The sequence below is a fragment of the Vulpes lagopus genome, chromosome 4 (genome assembly GCF_018345385.1).
Source record: "Vulpes lagopus strain Blue_001 chromosome 4, ASM1834538v1, whole genome shotgun sequence".
Lineage (NCBI taxonomy): Eukaryota > Metazoa > Chordata > Mammalia > Carnivora > Canidae > Vulpes > Vulpes lagopus.
This window is the reverse complement of record NC_054827.1, coordinates 11,934,936-11,953,287: the sequence shown is the minus strand read 5'-3', so window position 1 is coordinate 11,953,287 and position 18,352 is coordinate 11,934,936. Positions and strand designations below refer to the sequence as shown.

Here is an 18,352-nt window from a genome sequence, read left to right as displayed (position 1 = left end):
GGGGAAATCTGAGAATGCAGACAGCACACTCATGGATGCTGGCATGTGCAACTTGGCATGTACGTCTCTTTTGCCTGTGCAGAGAGATGAGTATTGTTCAGCATGTGATGCATGGGTTCTGTGGTCTTTGCACATGCGTGATGTCATCCACTGGACCGCATATATAAACACGTCAGTAGCACATGTCTCCTTTAAGATTTGTACCCCGTTTGAGCTCACTGAATACTATACGCAAACCATATTTTCTTAGGATTTCCTAGATTTAAAAATAATCAGGTCCAGTTCAAACACCCCGATTTAGGAGCCAAACTATTGGGTGACAGCTCTTAACAATAATAAATAAAAATTGTAATGCAAACATTTTTTTAACACTAAATGAGTATTTGGATCTTTCGTTGTTACAACGAACTTGGTTATGACAATGATTAAAGTGATACCTGTGTAGTACTAACAAGTCTAGTGGCAAGAAACCATAAAAATAATCTGCCGATATGATCAATAACAACAAATATGATTTCTGGCCTGCCATCATTACTTTTGCTTCTGCATAAAATTTAGTATTTAAGAAAACTTTATAGAGTAAGACTTGTAAATAATTAAGTACATTTCACGTCTTCCTCATTAGTTTTCTTGAAGATACCAGAGAAGGCAATAAACATAGCTGAACAATCTTGAACTCACGTAGGATAAACTGTAATTTATTTTGGGAAAATCACAGATAACTGGCTCTTTTCAAAGGTGACATAGAGAGAGACGGGAATTTTTCTTTATTTGTTGGTGAGAGAAGAGTGTGTGCAGATGTTTACTACTTGCATTTTGAGTACTGCATTTTGCTTGACACTAGTTACATGTCATCTACATGCTGAGTGTTTTTCTCTGGTCAATGCCTATACATAGTATTCAGCCTACTAATTTCAGCTGAGAAAAGAACTGGAAATAAGTTTAAAATTTGGAAGGAGGTATAAGAAGTTTTCAATTAATAATTTACAATTTTCTTAAATCTTTCACAGTATCAATTAATTTTCCTCAAGCTATTTCTTTTGTTGCTGCCATTGTTACTTTTATTTTGGCAAACCATGGGTCCTATTATCAGCTATAATTTAGATTTTGCTGAATAAAAGAAGTGACACTTTATTATTGAGACATCACTGACATTATTACTGCACCAGTTTCTATGAAAATTCAATCTTTTGTGACAGGTTCATAGATATTAATTTCTCTTTATCACAGAAGAAAATTAATTTTTGCCTCTTCCCCTATACACATGTGTGCAAAAACAATTTAAAAGGAGACAGCACAGTCTAGTGCTTAAGAGTATGGGCTTGGGAATGGCTCCTGTGGGCTCAGGTTCTTACTTACTAGCTGTGCAACCATAAAAAAAATTACATAACTCTCTGAGCCCGAGTCCCTCCAATGGAGATTTTATTTTATTTTTTTTAAAATATTTTTATTTATTTTAGATAGAGTGGGTGGACTTGTGATTTGCGGGAGGGGCAGAGGAAGAGGGAGAGAGATTCCTTAAGCTGACTCCCCACTGAGGCCGACCCAGGGCTAGATTCCAGGACCCTGAGATCATGATATGATGGAAATCAAGAGAGTGCAGTTAGGCATTGGTACCCTTTAAGAGAAGAATGAAAGAAAACTGACTTTAATTGAAGGAGCCTGGAATTGCCAATGATTTGTTTCCAAAACCGTGAGGTCTTCTCCACCCCAATAATGTCAAGATAAGCCCCCTTTTTCTCTACCTCCTCCAGGAAGTCTCCCTTTAATGGGAACATTCTTTATACAAACTGGCTAATTCCCAGAGTGGCAATAACTCTACTCTTCTGCCAGAAGTTTTCTTCTTTTTTGTCTCACATAAACCCTCTGCTGGCATAGATGCACAATTCCCAATCAAAATGTGATTCAGCTTTTTGGAATAAAGAGCACATCACAACTTGTCCTTATGTATTTTGTGTTCACCACAAGTGACTGTATTTGAGCAAGGTACGTCAATATTTTCTAAAGGCATAAAAATACCTGTATAAATACAAGTCACTTTTACAGGAACTCCTTGGAAATGAAGACATTCATAAAATATCCTATTTTACGTGCATACCTCTATCCTTATATAGCAATTTGGCTGAAAAATTTTCATTTTGTTCTTCATCATAAAATGTACTGAGCAGACATGATGGAATATATGTTGCTAACTTTTTGCAGCAGAACAACATTATGTTTGCGTGTCACTATTCTTAAGTACAGGAGGAAATCCACTCTCAGCGAAGCAAGCTCTCCCAATAGTTTGTAGAGTCACTATGGGTGGTATGCTGGCGCATGCAATCATAACAGACATACATGTAGCCTTTTACTATGTGGCTTGTACCTACACTGGTCACAGTTCAGAGAATAATGCTTTTGGGGGTAGTGAAGAGTTAGGATATGTGTAATAACCATATAGAAACTTTTCTCTGTTTTTTTATGGCAGGTGCACCATGATTTTTTTCTCTGCATACACCAATGTACTTGGAGTGGATTACTCACATGCATAATAATCACTCCTGGGGACTCATCTTAAAAGCCAAGAGTAGGGAGTGTATGTGAAAAGCATTATTTTACCCTTCATTGTTCATGGGGGGACTAATTAATGAATACCTAATGCCATTAATTCACAATTAGATCACTTATGTTTAACCACATGCTTTCTATGCATACATATATAAATATTAATTTTGAATAGAATGATAATCATTCAGCACCATAACAATTAAACAGCTGTAACCTGTCTCATGTGTTAAGTGATGGAGCTGCAGGCAAGCTCCGTAAGCAGATGGTCTTACCCACCCATGCTCAATGTTAAAGACTTTTAAAAAAAAAGAGGTGTTGACAAATCAGAACAAGTAGGCATAGTTCTAATGCAAATCGTCCAATTTGCAATGTAGATTACCCTAAAAACTAATTTGGTGTACAGGAAAAAATTAAGCTCTGTTGTTAAAGGAAGACATTATATTACATTTGGATATAGTAGATTCCCCACCAACATAATTATTTGCTAATTTCATTCAACCAACAGAGTTTAATGGAAAAGCAGCTGGCAAAGTATTCATATTTATGGACTTCCTTTGACTGCTCCTTAATTTATCCAAGGCACATGTCGGCTAAACCCTAGAAATAATAGCCATATTTCAGACAGCTGTTTTCCAGCTTCACTAAAGAGGCACTCAAAAAGGAGAGGGTCAATGAACCCATCATGAAGAAGAGCAATAGAAAAAAATTGGCTCTAGTCACACCATAATCTGCGAATATAATATGTTAAGTATGAAAAGAGAGAAGAGGCATGTCTTCTCCCAATAGTCTTCTGTATGGGCTAACACCATAAACAAACTTGTATTTTAAAAACCGGTAGGTGGACGAAGAACTGTTTTAAGATGGAAAAAGGCTATTTTCAACTTGTCATATTCAAGAAATGACAGAGATAAAATCTGCCATTGTGAGGATACTAATGTACAATTGCAGGAAGGAATCATATCCCTTAAACCTGTGGGCTTCACTTCTTTCACTGAATGCAAAATTCTGACTTTTTATGTACTCCTCTTGGGTAGTAGGGACCACTACATATAATGAACGTTACTTAAAATCTGTATGGACACTTCACTAGCTGGCTGGCTAGTTACCTGGCTTGGTTTTTAGGGAAAACGGACATATTTATAATCCGACACTATTTATAGTCTTTCTCTTCTTTGCTACCATTGTAAAATAGCTGACAACATATTATTTTGCAGCACCTGGTTTCACTCCCAAATGCCTTAGACCTGACCTCCTCAATAAAAGCCTTCTGATGAGCTTGGCAAGAATTGACAGGAATGTTTTTCATCTTTATTTCTAGTCAAATTGTATATCAGTCAATCGAGCTTTAAAACCACCTCTCCACTAGATTTTGGTAGAAATTAAGGTCTTAGATGGTTTTTAAGAGATGAGAATCAATGGGGTGTTCCAAATGGAAAAAGATACTGTAGTATATTAGTAAAGGAATACAATGGCAGGTGGTTAATAAAACAGTATGATATAAATTTGACATATGACTGGCTTTTATTCAGATATCCTGTCTCTCCATAAACTTTTAAAAGACAATTTAGGGGTGCCTGGGTGGCTCTGTTCATTTGGGTATCTGACTCTTGGTTTCTGCTCAGGTCATGATCTCAGGGTGGCCAGATCAAATCCTGCATCTAGGCTCTGTGCTCAGTGGTGAGTCTGCTTGAGTTTCTCTCTCTCACTCTGCTCTCTCTCTCTTTAAAATAAATAAATTTTAAAAATCCTTTAAAAAAAGAATTTAAATTGACTTAAGATGAGAAATGAGGTTTAAAAAAGCAAAAGGGAATTCCTAGGTATGAGCATATTCATACTTAAAAAATATCTGTTTACAGCATTTGACCTTTTAATTGAAAATAACATATTCAAAAGCTTCCTTGGTATAATAATTTATTGTTTCCCTAAGACACAAAGCACCTAGTAAATTATTTAGGGAGACTTAAAAAAAACTAGCTAGAAAACCACTAAGTTCACTGTGAAAAATAAACACAAGACAGTGAGAAAGGAAGGAGTCAGTTTGATGAATTCTAAAGAAATCCAGCATATTTCAAAGATCATAAAACAACACAAGCCATCAGCATTGTCTTATATACTGCTCTGATTTGGGAAACATGACAGTGGATTTAATCCTCCACCCCCCCCCCCCAAACATACTGCCTCCATAGCTAGTGGCACTCACAGTAAAAGCTGAGTAGGAATCAGCTTAATTTATAGCAGCTGTTGAGACCCAAATTCTATCACAGGAGGGAGATGGGAAGGAAAATCTGTACACAAATAACAGTCATATATAGAATTCATTATGGCATGACTTTAAAATATGTGAAGCATATTTCTTCTAAAGAACTCAAAATTCTCATCCATGTAGGCCACATGTAAATCATCTATATGGAAAGATACATGTTAAATCCAAATATATTCACCCACAAAACAATTACTACTTTCAGAACTGAGTTTTAGAAATTCTAAAAAAAGGTCTCTTTTCTGAAGTATAGAACACATTTAACGTTTCCCAAAAGAGTATAACCATCACCGGGGTTTTGTATCTTGGGGACATCATAACCCTGTGATGGAAAACTGTGACTCCCCTCTAGGCCACTGCCTCTGTTTTATCTGGGGATAAATTACAGCATGAAAGATAAGACACAGCAAAAGGAGGGCTCAAATGCCTGATGTCAAGAGTAAAAGTTGTTTATGTCTACAACAATTACTCCTATTCTTAGGGGTAAAAAAACTTATGTCCAGGGAAACAAATCATCAACATGATGAGAGAACATTAATCAAGACGGCCCTAGGGACTATGATCTTACTGATGGTCACACAGCAAATTGGGTGCAAAAGTTATGTGAAGATTCGAATCCAAATTTTCTTGAGGACTTGTTGGACTGGAGGATCTAATTCTAAAGGGGCTCCTGAGACACTGCATGACTTATGTGGGCAGGGTAACAAAATAAGGGACGATAGGATGCTACAAAGGTAAAGCTGCGAGGCACTTCATAAAAGTTAGTAAAAGAGTCAAATTTTAACAACTCCAAAGCTTTATAGGATAGCTTTATAAGACACAGGTTGTTAAAGTGAGCAGAAATTGACAGTGATTCAAAAATCCTGACACTCAGTATGGAAGACTAACATATGATAGAAACACAGTCAAACTTACTAAAGTTTCACATCTAGACCACTCAAATTCATTTTTTTAAGATTATTTATTTTAGAGAGAGAGAAAGAGAAAAGGGAGAGAGCATGTATGCATGTGGCAGGGGGCAGAGGGCACAGTGAGAGGGAGAGAATCCCAAGCCGATTCCATGCTGAGCACTGAGCCTGATGTGGGGGTTGATCTTAGGACCCTAGGATCATGACCTGAGCCGAAATCAAGAGTCAGATGCTCAGCCACCCAGCGCCCCCACTAAATTCATTTCTGCTGTTGATGACTCTCTCCTGTAAACAGCTACCAAGCCCAGAGTGAAAGACTACTTGAGCCCGAAGCATGGAGCTGCCACTGTTTGTAGTGCTTGCTGCACCCAGACCCAGCCCACAACTTCATGTCCTTTTATCTGAAATTGGTGCATGTAAAGAAAACAAACTCATACAAAAGAACAACTTACATGGTGAAGAGAAAACCCTCCTGAAGGTTAGGTAAATTAAAACAGCTAAACAGCTACTGTCACTGCCAACAACATGCACTTCTTCATCAAAATGACACGAAATGGAACATCGCTAAATTAACTAGTAAAATAAGCATCATCTCTGTGATGGTTTTAAAAAGATTGTAACTGAGTGAGAGCACCGACAACCTAATAGGGCCTCCACTATTCAGAAAGATCAGGGAGTAGTTTTGCCTCCTTAGAAAACAGGAGATCAAAAGACCTCATTAAAAAAATAGAAAAAACCCGCAGGAGCGCCTGGCTGGCTCAGTCCGTGGAGTGTGTGACTCTTGATCTCGGGGTGGTGAGTTCGAGCCCCATAGTGGAGACTGCTTAAAAGTAGAGATTACTTAAAAAAATAAGTAAAATTTAAAAGCCCAACTCATTCTGATGGGATTACAGATTTAGATTAATGCATCTGAACTGGGAACTGGATGTGTAAGATTAAAATGAAAAAAATAACATTGGAGGCCCCAAATGGGCACTAATTTATCTCAAATGGTAAAAACAGACATCTAAAAATCAGCCTGGTTCTCAGAACATGGGTGATACCCAGTGAACTCTGAGGGGGCTTTCAATGTTCTCTCAGGAATTGCTACGCTGTTCCTCACATGAAATTACTTAGAGTCACTGGGATGGCAGGGCAGAGAGCACCTTAAGAACCTCTTTTTTTGCACGTCCTAGGCCCATGGGAGGCTTTCTGGCCTCTCTGGATTTTATTTTTATTTTATTTTTTTTGCCTCTCTAGATTTTAATTGCCAACCAAGGCAGCTTAGAAGAACATCCTTCTGCTCCATTGCAGGCCTAGACTCCTGCTGACCAGGCTCCACCATGTTTGACAGATGACGTGGCTTTCCTCTCCACACCGTCAGGGCCTTAGCAAGCAAAGGGAGGAGCAGTTCTGGTAACCGGCATGCACTTCTGCCTTTCTGTTGGCTTGTTCCTCCACATGCAGAGAAGAATCCATCACTGTCAACTTTTCATGAATTTCTGTTCCCAACAATCACAGTAACAATAAGTAATATCCAAACGGTGTTTACTTGGGCCAAGTACTGCTCTAAGTGCTTGATGGTTGATGTTGTGTCATACTCTCAGGGACTCTCTAAAGCTGTACTGTTTTATAGATGAGGAATGCAGCACAGAGAGCTTAAGTGTTTTCTCGAAGATCACACAGCTATCAAGTAATAGAGCTGGGAACAGAGGCAGATCCAGGTTTTGAGGGGTCTGAAATTATACAATGCAGGGAGCCCCCATTAAGAAAAAAATCAAATCATGAATATGAAATTAGGTATTAAGTGAGGAGTTATTTAGAATAAGAAATCACAGGAAATTATTTTTTGAGCTCATAAACACCACAAATGTCAGGAAAGCACATAACCTTTTTTATTAAGTGCCTGACATGCCTCTAATAACCATTTTTGGGTTATATTTACTTTTTCATTGCTTCTTTATTAGACAATGACTTTGTAATGTTTTCTAGAGAGAGAAAGCAACAATAATTCAGTCTTTATTCAATGTGATTGTTTAATATAGTTTTCATTATGGATAGTTTAGAGAAGTTTCATTTGGCCTCAAAATGTGTTATTATGAATGCCACGTAAATTTCTGGCATTATTGCTAAGCTGGGAAGACTTTATTACGTAATAAATGAATCTTAAATACTCTGAATTGATGACATTCATTAACCACTTTGTTGTGATATCCTCATAGAATATTATGAGATTTTTATAATTTCACTCGTGGAATCTAAGAAACAAAACAGATGAACACAGGGGAAGGAAGAATAAAAGAGAGGGAGGCAAACCATAGAGACTCTTAACTCTAGAGAACTGAGGGTTGCAGGAGGGAAAGTGGCTGGGGATGAGCTAGATGGGTGATGGGTGCTAAGGAGGGCACTTGTGATGAGCACCTGGTGTTGTATGTATGTGATGAATCACTAAATTTTATTCCTGAAACCAGTATAATACTATATATGTAACTAACTGGAATTTAAATAAAAACTTGAAACAAAAACAAACACAAAAGAATATTATGAGTTTTCCATTATCTTTGTCAATATCAGTATTTCATGTCACATAAACAAGAAATCTTTTTCTGCTATGTTTATACATTCAGGGATACACTGAGATGCACAGCACGCGTGACTTCACACCCTGATGAACTCAATTTTGCAACACTGCTTATAGGTTTATGCCCTAAAATTGCAGGAACGCTGATAAACTGCTCCGAAAAGAAATAGCCCTCAGAGAGAGAATTATGGCAAGTTTATAATTACATAAGTTCCATTATCAAGTACATTTGTGACCAGCGAAAACTTCCCTTTTGAGGAGGCATTTTACAATATATTTGATGACACGAGGAATCTGCCACAGACTAACTTCTGTTTCCATACATTTCAAACCTTATTTCTCCTCCACTACGTATTTCCCCCTGGTGCAGGGCTCCGCAGGACAACTCCAGAGCTTCATATAATCTCTGACCCTGTACTTTCTTGTCACTAGGTGAGTCAGCAGGTGGTAGGAATGTTCCTGGATGGCTAGCAATAACAACCACAGACAGCAATGATTTCACACCTCATAAATATATCCAATTAAATCTAAACTAAATGTATCCCCAGCTCAAAGTCTCCATAGCTAAATCCTCGAAGTGCCCATAGTCACGCCAGTACTATCCTATACAAGGAAAGATGTGATGGAAAATAAGTTGAAGTGGAAAAAGATGAAGGTCCTAACTGATTTGCAAGTTTTAGATGAACATGTAACCATATAAACCCACAGGCCCCTTGCAAGATCTCAGAAGGGCCTGTGCAAGTGAGATGCTCCAGCTTCTCTCTGATGCTTTGGCCTTACCAGTTTCATGATAGATATGTCACTGGACCCGCCAGAGACCCGGACAGGTGGCACTGGAGACCCCCTTTTTAAAGACCATATCACTCTGACAGATGTGTGGCCACCAAACGTCTCCCAGAACACTAACTTGAAGGTGTGATGTGATCGCCTGTAACACATTTAACGGGGACTTACAGAGTTTCAATGAAAGTATAAAAAGATAGTTTTAAAATTTCCACCATCTGTATTACTATGAATATGATTCCTAACTTGGGAACATTACAAAAGTTACAAAGAATATAGATTTTGTCATCTCAGTGATCTATCAGAGTGGTCATCTTTTCCTCCCAGATTGTCACCTATTTCTAAATTTAACAACTAAAATACTCTTCTTTCAACATTATCCTGAAATAAGAATCGGAAGGACAAGGCTAAGCTCTGTTGTCCACAGTGGTACAGTTTTGGTCTCTCTTTTGCCCCCATATTGCTGGGTGGGTAACTCCCCCAGCTTTGTGTATTTCATCTTCCATTTCTAATCTCCCACATCCCAGAGCCCGGAGAGGCCACAGTATTTAATAGAGGGATGCTGAGTACTGTATGTCTAAGTTTTGTCTGAACAAACAAAGCATGTCTTTGTGATCATTAATGATCCTGTTTCCCAATGTACTAAAGAATTAGAATAAAAACAAATAGCTGGTCTTTTGTAGCCTAAAGGAATTAGGATTTCCCCTAGGCCAAATTTCCATTTGAATTGCCTGAAAGTACATGAAAATCAATGTAGCTCAATAAACAACTCTGTGTTTGAGACATCACTGGAAGACAAATATCACAATAGACTCCTTCCTTCCTTCCTTCCTTCCTTCCTTCCTTCCTTCCTTCCTTCCTTCCTTCCTTCCTCCCTCCCTCCCTCCCTCCCTCCCTTCTCTTCAAGAAAGCAATGCCTCTGAAAACCCTCACCTGAAACATATTAACTTCCTGTTAGGCTATATCCATTGAGACTAGGTTACATTTTATAATAATGAAGTGAAAATTTCACGTTTGATGGCCATTTTTTTAACTTATTTATTTTTGTAAGTTTCAGCACCCAAAACACTGTCTCGGTTGCTGTTTGTCCTGTTTGTCTCATTTCTATTTCTAAGAACTCTCATGTATTGGACACTTTTTGCTCCACACTTCCACAAGTGACTTACACTATAGTTGTGCACTTGATTCTAACAACCCTATGGGATACATAATATTTATATAAGGGGAAACATACTCAGAGAGGTTAAATGACTTGCCCAAGGTCACATGATAGACTGGGCAGTTAGTTAAATAAAGCAGGGAACAAATGGTTTTCTAAGGAAACCAAGTTCTAGCCTACCAGGACAAACCCCAGGGGACAGACATGCTTTCTCCGCTTTGACCACTACCCTACAGTTCTGACACCATTACCCCCATGAAGGAAGGCCGCCATGACAGTTCTGACAAGGACCATAGAGGGCCAAAAACTCTCTCTTCTGACCGATCGGTAGGAGGAGTTCCTTACAAGACTGGCTGTACGGCCCTAGTTAGGAACTGATGTAGGAAATGAAAGCAGAGAAACATTATTAAATTTCCTTACTACCTACAGCTCAGTGACACTTCCTTGAAATAGGCAGAGTGACATTTCTCTAGGAACTCAATTACCTCGATGTTAATACTCAGCTAAGGGCAAAAGGCAATCTTAGCCCAATCCCCAGGGTCTTGTAAGTCTACTTTAACATATAAAAATTCCTTTAGAAATTTCCTTTATCTCTAAACCTCCCAAGATGTGTTGGCAATCATCCCTGAAGCATATGGCCCACTGATATGCATCTGAAGAGTCTCATGACTAATGTTTTATTAACACAGTAGCAAATGATGTTTCCCCAACAATAGCCAGCCCCCTCAAGATCCTGGAAACCATTTTTCCAAAATTCCCCGGAGATTTACGCTGTCCCTAATCCCCTCCCAACTTGAAAGTATATCATTGGCTGCTCCTCATGACCCCAAGGCAGCTCTTTCTGCCCCTGGGTCTTGTCCCCATGCTTTAATAAAACCATCTTTTTGCACCAAAGACTCTCAAGAATTCTTTCTTGACCATGGGCTTTGAACCCTAACGTCTTTTCCTACATCACGAATCACTCTAGCTATGACCTATAAACTATTCAGACATAAAAAAGAAAGACAACCCTGACCCCCAATATAGCTGCCACCTCTGGGACTACCAGCTCTTTCATCTGAGAGTGTACTTTTTCTTAAACTGCCATTAAACCCTTGCTTGCTGAAGAGTTGGGCTCTAAATTCTTTCTTGGTTCAACTCACGAACCACAACGGGGGAACGGAACTCACTATTGACAACACACTACATAAATAATGGTGTGGCCATGATTCAAATTCCAAAAGCTCCTTTTTTCTTCCTTTCTTCTTCCTCTTTTTTTTTTCTTACCCAAAACCTCTTAAACATTAGAGTTTTCTGCTTCAAAATCACCTATGATATGTATTATTATAGCCATCTTATATTTGGGAAAATAAAAACCCAACAGTTAAGATACAAGCGGATAAATTACAGAGCTGATTTGAATATATATCTTCTTTTTCATTTGAGAGCCCATACTTTTTCTCATTTATGTTACCACTAACTTGTGTAAGGAGTATTAAAATGTGACAGATGAGATGATCAGTAATTGCTTAATGCACAATGAAAGAAATTCACAAATGGAAGGTAATGGAGATGTGCAAATGCCACAGGAAAAATCAAAAGCTAAATGAAACTGAGAATAAAAAGGGAATCTCTTGAGTAAATCTCATAATTTTCTAAATAAGGCAGAAATCATCAATACATTTTAGAATTGTAAGAGACCTCCAGGGGTCCTTCAGATAGGGACACTACTCAAGAGACTTCATGGATAGAAAAAAAGGTAAACAGAATTCCTCCCTTAAAAATACTCCCCAAACTAACAAAAACAACAGACAGGGCAGCCCCGGTGGTGCAGCGGTTTAGCGCCGCCTGCAGCCCAGGGCGTGATCCTGGAGACCCGGGATCGAGTCCCACGTCAGGCTCTCTGTATGATGCCTGCTTCTCCCTCTGCCTGTGTCTCTGCCTCTCTCTCTCTCTATGAATAAATAAATAAAAAATCTTAAAAAAAAAAAACAGACAAAACCCCTAGTGTTCCACAACTAGATAATTACAGTATTGCTAAAGCTTCTAGGAATCGAGATTAAAACATTTCTTTGGGATCTTGTTCCAGGATTTAAATATGTCTTCCACGCTGAGGTTCTTCATTCTACCTAATCAACATTTGAACGGTCTAAGCCCATTTTCTCCATTTCCGTCTGTGGGAAGTGGGAAATCCCAGTCAGCCTCCAGGAGACAGTTCACCCATTTATAGACAGATCTAAGCCTTCCGTATCTTTCTAGGAATTCTCTATGGTGGACAGCTATGAAATGTGTCATCCAGGCCCCACCCCCGTTCCACTTAACCTTTCAGGTCACATTCTCATCTATACCCTCCAGTGTTCTCAGATACATAGGGATGGCTGTAGGGACAATTTCTTTTCAGCAACTGCTACAAAGAATAATTCTTGGGGAAGCTACAGGTTAGTAACACTCAAAACATGGTAGCTTAGGATCTATCACTGACCAGCGTATTTAGCTGTATTGCACTCAAAAGCTGTAGATTGTCTCCAAACATCTGTTTAGCAGAGGTTGGTGTGGCATCTTTATTGCTTCCATGGCCAATTAACTCCAGCCACAGGCCAGAGGGCCGTCTTCCCATCTTTCTAAGCAAGAAGGATAGGAAGAGTCAAATAGGAAGAGTCAAAGCAACTGAGTTGCCTTTATGTGGTTATAGATTCTGGTTTCGGTTAAATATATTAACGTGAAATTACTGAATTGGGCCAAGACAAGTATTTCCCAGTTCAAAGATCTGAGCTTGATTGATAATAGAAGTGTTTGGGTTGTTTATGCAGAGACAGCCACACAATATTCCAATTATGTCAACTCCTGTTTATGAACTACTTAATTATATTTAATATGTTCTAACTTGCTTCTGGGTCCTCTAAATACTCCTACATCTTTCCTACCTCATGAGAAACAAAAATAGGAACGTGAGTGTGATAATCATTTGACCCTCCGGTGGAATGGTCACATACAAAGGATGATGACATTATAGTAGTTGAGCATCTATACCAGTGCTGTTACTATTAAACTATGGTAGCAATAATTATTGCTGGTTATTGGTGGAGGTTCAGTCATGTAACTAACTTCTCTTTATTTATGAAAGGGTCCAACAATCAAACACTTTTTGAGGAGGAAGGGAGAAATATTTCTTTTAATCATAATATCAGTGAAAGTAGATTTCCTTTGGGGTGCCTGCATGGCTCAGTTGTTTAAATGTCCAACCCCTGATTTTGGGCTCAGGTCATGATCTCAGGGTTGTGAGACTGAGCCCTACATTGGGGCTCTACTCTGGGCATAGAACCTGCTTGAGATACTCTCTCTCCCTCTCCTTCTTGCCTGTTCTCCTTTCTTCCCTCCCCTAAAAAAAAAAAAAAAAAGGTAGATTTCCCTTTGTTCTATTTTTCATCTGCATGCACTGCTAATTAAAGTCTAACCCCAGAAAGGAGAAGGACTTGGGACAATGAATCTGACAATTAATATGCCCAATTTGCTGAACGCATGATTCATAATGAGAGGAAAATATGAACACATTAATAAAACTATCAAGATGGAATCTTTTCAGGTACATAGGGTGTTTGGTGAATACTCTAAATTCATAGCCTATTTTACTATCAAAATGCCTATGGTTTTATGAAAGCATGAACAGTTTATGAAGACAGTATGATGACTAATGAAGAATATTCTTTGCTTTCTACTGGTGACTTTTGTTTGCTTCTAACTGTTTAATTTCTCCTCCATCTCTCTTTCAATTAACCTCCCTGTTTGTATTCAATGAGATGGCACATAATATGGAGAAAGAAAAAAAATCTTGCTGATTTATGAGTATTCGTTCATAAAGTGGCAGCTTCTTTCAGCCAGATGTATAAGTGTTGAAATGGAGAGGAAATGCACAGAACAGTAACAATCCCAAATGGGAAAATGTACTGTAGTTTCTTGGGTTGTTTAAATGAGTGGCTCACAAAGGCCTCTTTTTAAACGGCCCCTTCTCCACTGTGGACACATATATAGGTAGTAAATAGGTGGAAAAAAATAATTGGATCCTTGCAAGCCAAAACTGGGAATAAGTAGCTCTAGTAATATAAAAGAGTCAAAGAGTGGTAGTATAAAAGAGCCAAAGAGTGATGTGAGGGTCTCTATGTCTTTTAAAAGATTCATTTTGAAGATTCATTTTTAAATGAAGCAGGTCCTTTATTTCCACATTGTTACTTATATGGAGTATAAGAGCAACAAAATAAAATAAAAAAATAGAAAATGGAATTTTTAACAACCACAGTGAAGAATGTCAAACTATACAAAAAAGACCTGCTACTGACAAACATCCTGTGTGCACCCAGAAAACTGCGAAGCTGTTCAAGAACAGCTCATCCATGGGAAACTAAATATATACTATTGCCACAGTCAGTGAGGACCCCCATAGACTGATTTATTTAGTAACTGCTGGTTGGCAAGTTAAATTTGTGTATGTTGAAAACGTTATAGTACACTTCTTGGCTTTCCAAGCTATACATTCACGTGTTTGCCATACTTCCTAGGATACACATGGTCAAATATTTAACATTTCCCCCCCAGCTAGAATCAATTCACTTCTGATGGGTATGGGGGTGGTGGGGTCATAAAATTTGATGGAGCATGATTCGAGGTCTATTTTTCCTGCCCAGCTTCTGGTATGTGGGCATTCTGGGATTTGGGGTATGGAGCTATTTAGTCTCAGGGGTAATGCATTATCCTCTGTATGTCCACAGATTTGTGTAAATTGTGGTTGTCAACTTTTGTGACTTTTTTAAAAAAATTTGTATTTATTTATGATAGTCACAGAGAGAGAGAGAGAGAGAGAGAGAGAGAATGGCAGAGACACAGGCAGAGGGAGAAGCAGGCTCCATGCACCGGGAGCCCGACGTGGGACTCGATCCCGGGTCTCCAGGATCGCGCCCTGGGCCAAAGGCAGGCGCTAAACCGCTGCACCACCCAGGGATCCCAGCTTTTGTGGCTTTAATGTAGTTCACAAATGTAGTTCACGTAAACAACAGGCAGCCATTGCCCTAGAAGCCTCTCTTAAAGAATAGAGGAGGGGAAAGCCCTATCAAAATCATGGGGATGAGCGCTCTGCAAGTGCCATGAATATGTGTACTTGCGGTTTTCCTCACTGGGAACTATGCTTCCCGGAAGTAAGGTAGTAAACTCACATTCCACAGGTGAGACCCTAAGGATGCTTCCAGGTAAGAGTTAACACAACAGGCCTGATCTGTAGAAGTCTGCAGGGCTGGCCTTTGGCTGGCATCTGGAAAACTGAATGTTCTCTACAATGATGAGGTGATTTTGCCTACCAGGAGAATCTCTTCTGAGAATTGTGAGTTTTGGTGGTTGTGGCTGACAGAGGCTACCTCTTAGAGCAGCCCTAATAAAAACCTCTCAGTCTCAAATGGGTGTCCCTCAGCAGAGCAAGTGTTCCTTGCACACATGCTGGTGTAGTTCACTGCTGGAGAAAAGTACATGCTCCATGTGACCTGCCTTGGTGGGAGAGAAAGAACACAACACAACACAGCAAGCCTGTGCATGGATTTCTCCAGATACCACCTGATGGGTCTTTCTCCTTTATCTATCACAGTCATGAGCACAAGTGCTTGAGTTTTGTGAGCCCTTCTGTGGATCATCACATAGGGTGGGGGTGGGGGGATCACCACCCTTAAAACAGATGAGAGGAACGTAAGATTGGAAAGAATCTCACTTGAGCTTCTGTAAAGACTGCAACAGTTTATAAAATGTCCGTGATTTCAACTTTCCAGTGAAAAATTTCCTAGCTAGCCAATTCCTGTAAGCAAGAAAGTAAAGTACATAATGCTTAGAGCTGCCCTGGAAGAAGAAATCTTTTAAGATACCGAGACTCCCTCCAACAGCTTTATCAACTTATATTCTATGGATATAAAACAACATACCCCAAATTACGAAATTTTTGTAGGACAATGTCATTCATAATATTGTATATAATTGTATACTTTCACTGAAGTAAGGTGGACGTTTACGACTTACATTTGTTATATTTTTTTAAATAAATATTTTAACTTCTGTGACTCAAATGGTAAAAAGCAAAGGCACGGAGTACCCAGAAAAGACAGTACTATGTGTGTTCCAGACGTTGCACCCATGCTAACTACCATTTATGTACCAACATTTTGATCTTAAACACCTGTTTGCTTTATTTAACCTACTGAGTTTTGGGAACATGATCATATTTGAAGAAGGGTTAGCACAGAACTCTAAGAACATCTAGGCTTGTGCGCATTTTCTTCTACTTTGTTCCTTGCGCTACTCCAAAATAAAGCTGTAAGAAGTCCAACCTCTTTTTGAAAGACTCCACTATACCGACAGGTGCTAAGATGTGTGGTGATGGAAATTTCTGGACGCTCCCGCGAAAGGCCCCATATTTGACATCTCTTTTAAGGTAATAATAAATAAATAAATTAATTAATTGCTGTCATGCAACGGCAAAATACTACCCCACGAAAGTGTGTTTATAAGAAGGAAATGAAATCATCTTCGGGTGAGTCAGTTTTTGTAGCCATCATCACGGGGGTGGGGGGGGTGGGTACAAAATTCTGACACTTCATACTTGTGACAGCCACTCTGAAAAGAAGCGAGCTGCTGCCTCTGCAACACGACGGGCCTTATTTGAAAAAGCAATTCCATTTTCAGAGAGAGGAGTGGAAAATTAATGAAATTAATTTCAAGGTGGGGGGGGCAGTGGGCAGGGGTGGAAAACAGCCAGCAACCTGGGTGCTCCCTCTGCGCCTCCCCCTCCCCTCTCCCTCCTCTCCTCCTCCTCCCCTCTCCCTCCCTCCTCTCCTCCCTCTCCCCTCTGTCCTCCCCCTCCCTGTTCTCCCCTCCCTCCTCCCCCTTCCTCCCCTCCCTTTTTCCCTCCCCCTCCCTCCTCCTCCCTTCCCTCCTTCCCCTCCCCTCTCCCTCCTCCCCTCCTTCCTCCTCCCCTCTGTCCTCCCCCTCCCTATCCTCCCCCTCCTACTCCCTTCCCCTCTCCCTCCTCTCCTCCCTCTCCCCATCTGTCCTCCCCCTCCCTATCCTCCCCTCCCTCCTCCCCCTCCCCTCTACCCTCCCTCCTCCTCCCCCCTTTCCCTCCTCCCCCTCCCCTTTCCCTCCTCCTCTCCTTCCTCCTCCCCTCTGTCCTCCCCCTCCCTACTCCCCTCCCTCCTCCCCTCCCCTCTCTCCTCCTCCCCCCTCCCCTTCCTCCTCCTCTCCTTCCTCCTCCCCTCTGTCCTCCCCCTCCCTACTCCCCTCCCTCCTCCCCCTCCCCTCCCTCCTCCTCCCCCCTTTCCCTCCTCCCCCTCCCCTTTCCCTCCTCCTCTCCTTCCTCCTCCCCTCTGTCCTCCCCCTCCCTACTCCCCTCCCTCCTCCCCCTCCCCTCTCTCCTCCTCCCCCCTCCCCTTCCCTCCTCCTCTCCTTCCTCCTCCCCTCTGTCCTCCCCCTCCCTACTCCCCTCCCTCCTCCCCCCTCCCCGGGGGGCGGGGCCGGGCGGCCGGGGGGCGGGGCCTACCGATGGTGCAGTGCTCTCCGTTCCAGCCCTGGCTGCATTCGCACTTGCCGTCCTTGCAGGTGCCGTGCTCGGCGCAGCGCGGGTGGCAGGCTCGCTGGCTGCAGGCGGCGCCCGTCCAGCCCTCCTCGCAGCGACAGCTTCCTCCCATGCACACTCCGTGCGAGCCGCAGTCCACCGAGCAGATTTCTGCGCCGAAGGGAGCAAGGAGGAGGGAGAGAGACCGAGAATGAGGCAGGGCCGACCTCTTCCAGCTCAGAACCACAAATATATTGACACATGCAAAGTATCTCTCCACGCAGTATTTCTGCACCGGCCAGTAAGAATTCTACATGGCAGAGGGGGGTTTTCCATTGGTCATGTAATTGCATAAGCTGCTGTCATTGTGCATAAAACACACAGGAGGATTTTGCTGTAATTCCCTAGAGAGAGAGAGAGAGAGTGTGTGTGTGTGTGTGTCTGTGTCCACGAGGCTTCTAACCGAACAGGACCCGTGATCCATAACCAGAGGAAAGCACACATGAAGTGTATCTGAGAGTATCTTTTGGCACATGCACCCGTCCAGGCACATACATCAAGTGCATATAAAATTAAT

At 40.9% G+C, this 18,352-nt stretch overlaps 1 protein-coding gene across 3 annotated transcripts in view; it reads right to left on the bottom strand.

The window, feature by feature from the left end:
• The window catches only part of TENM3 (teneurin transmembrane protein 3), a 609,811-nt gene that overhangs the window by 87,277 nt on the left and 504,182 nt on the right, over nucleotides 1-18,352 (bottom strand). For all 3 annotated transcript variants that reach the window (XM_041753664.1, XM_041753665.1, XM_041753666.1), the window contains exon 12: nucleotides 17,761-17,946. In XM_041753664.1, the coding sequence (XP_041609598.1) occupies nucleotides 17,761-17,946 (186 nt within the window). The remainder of the gene's footprint in view (nucleotides 1-17,760; nucleotides 17,947-18,352) is intronic.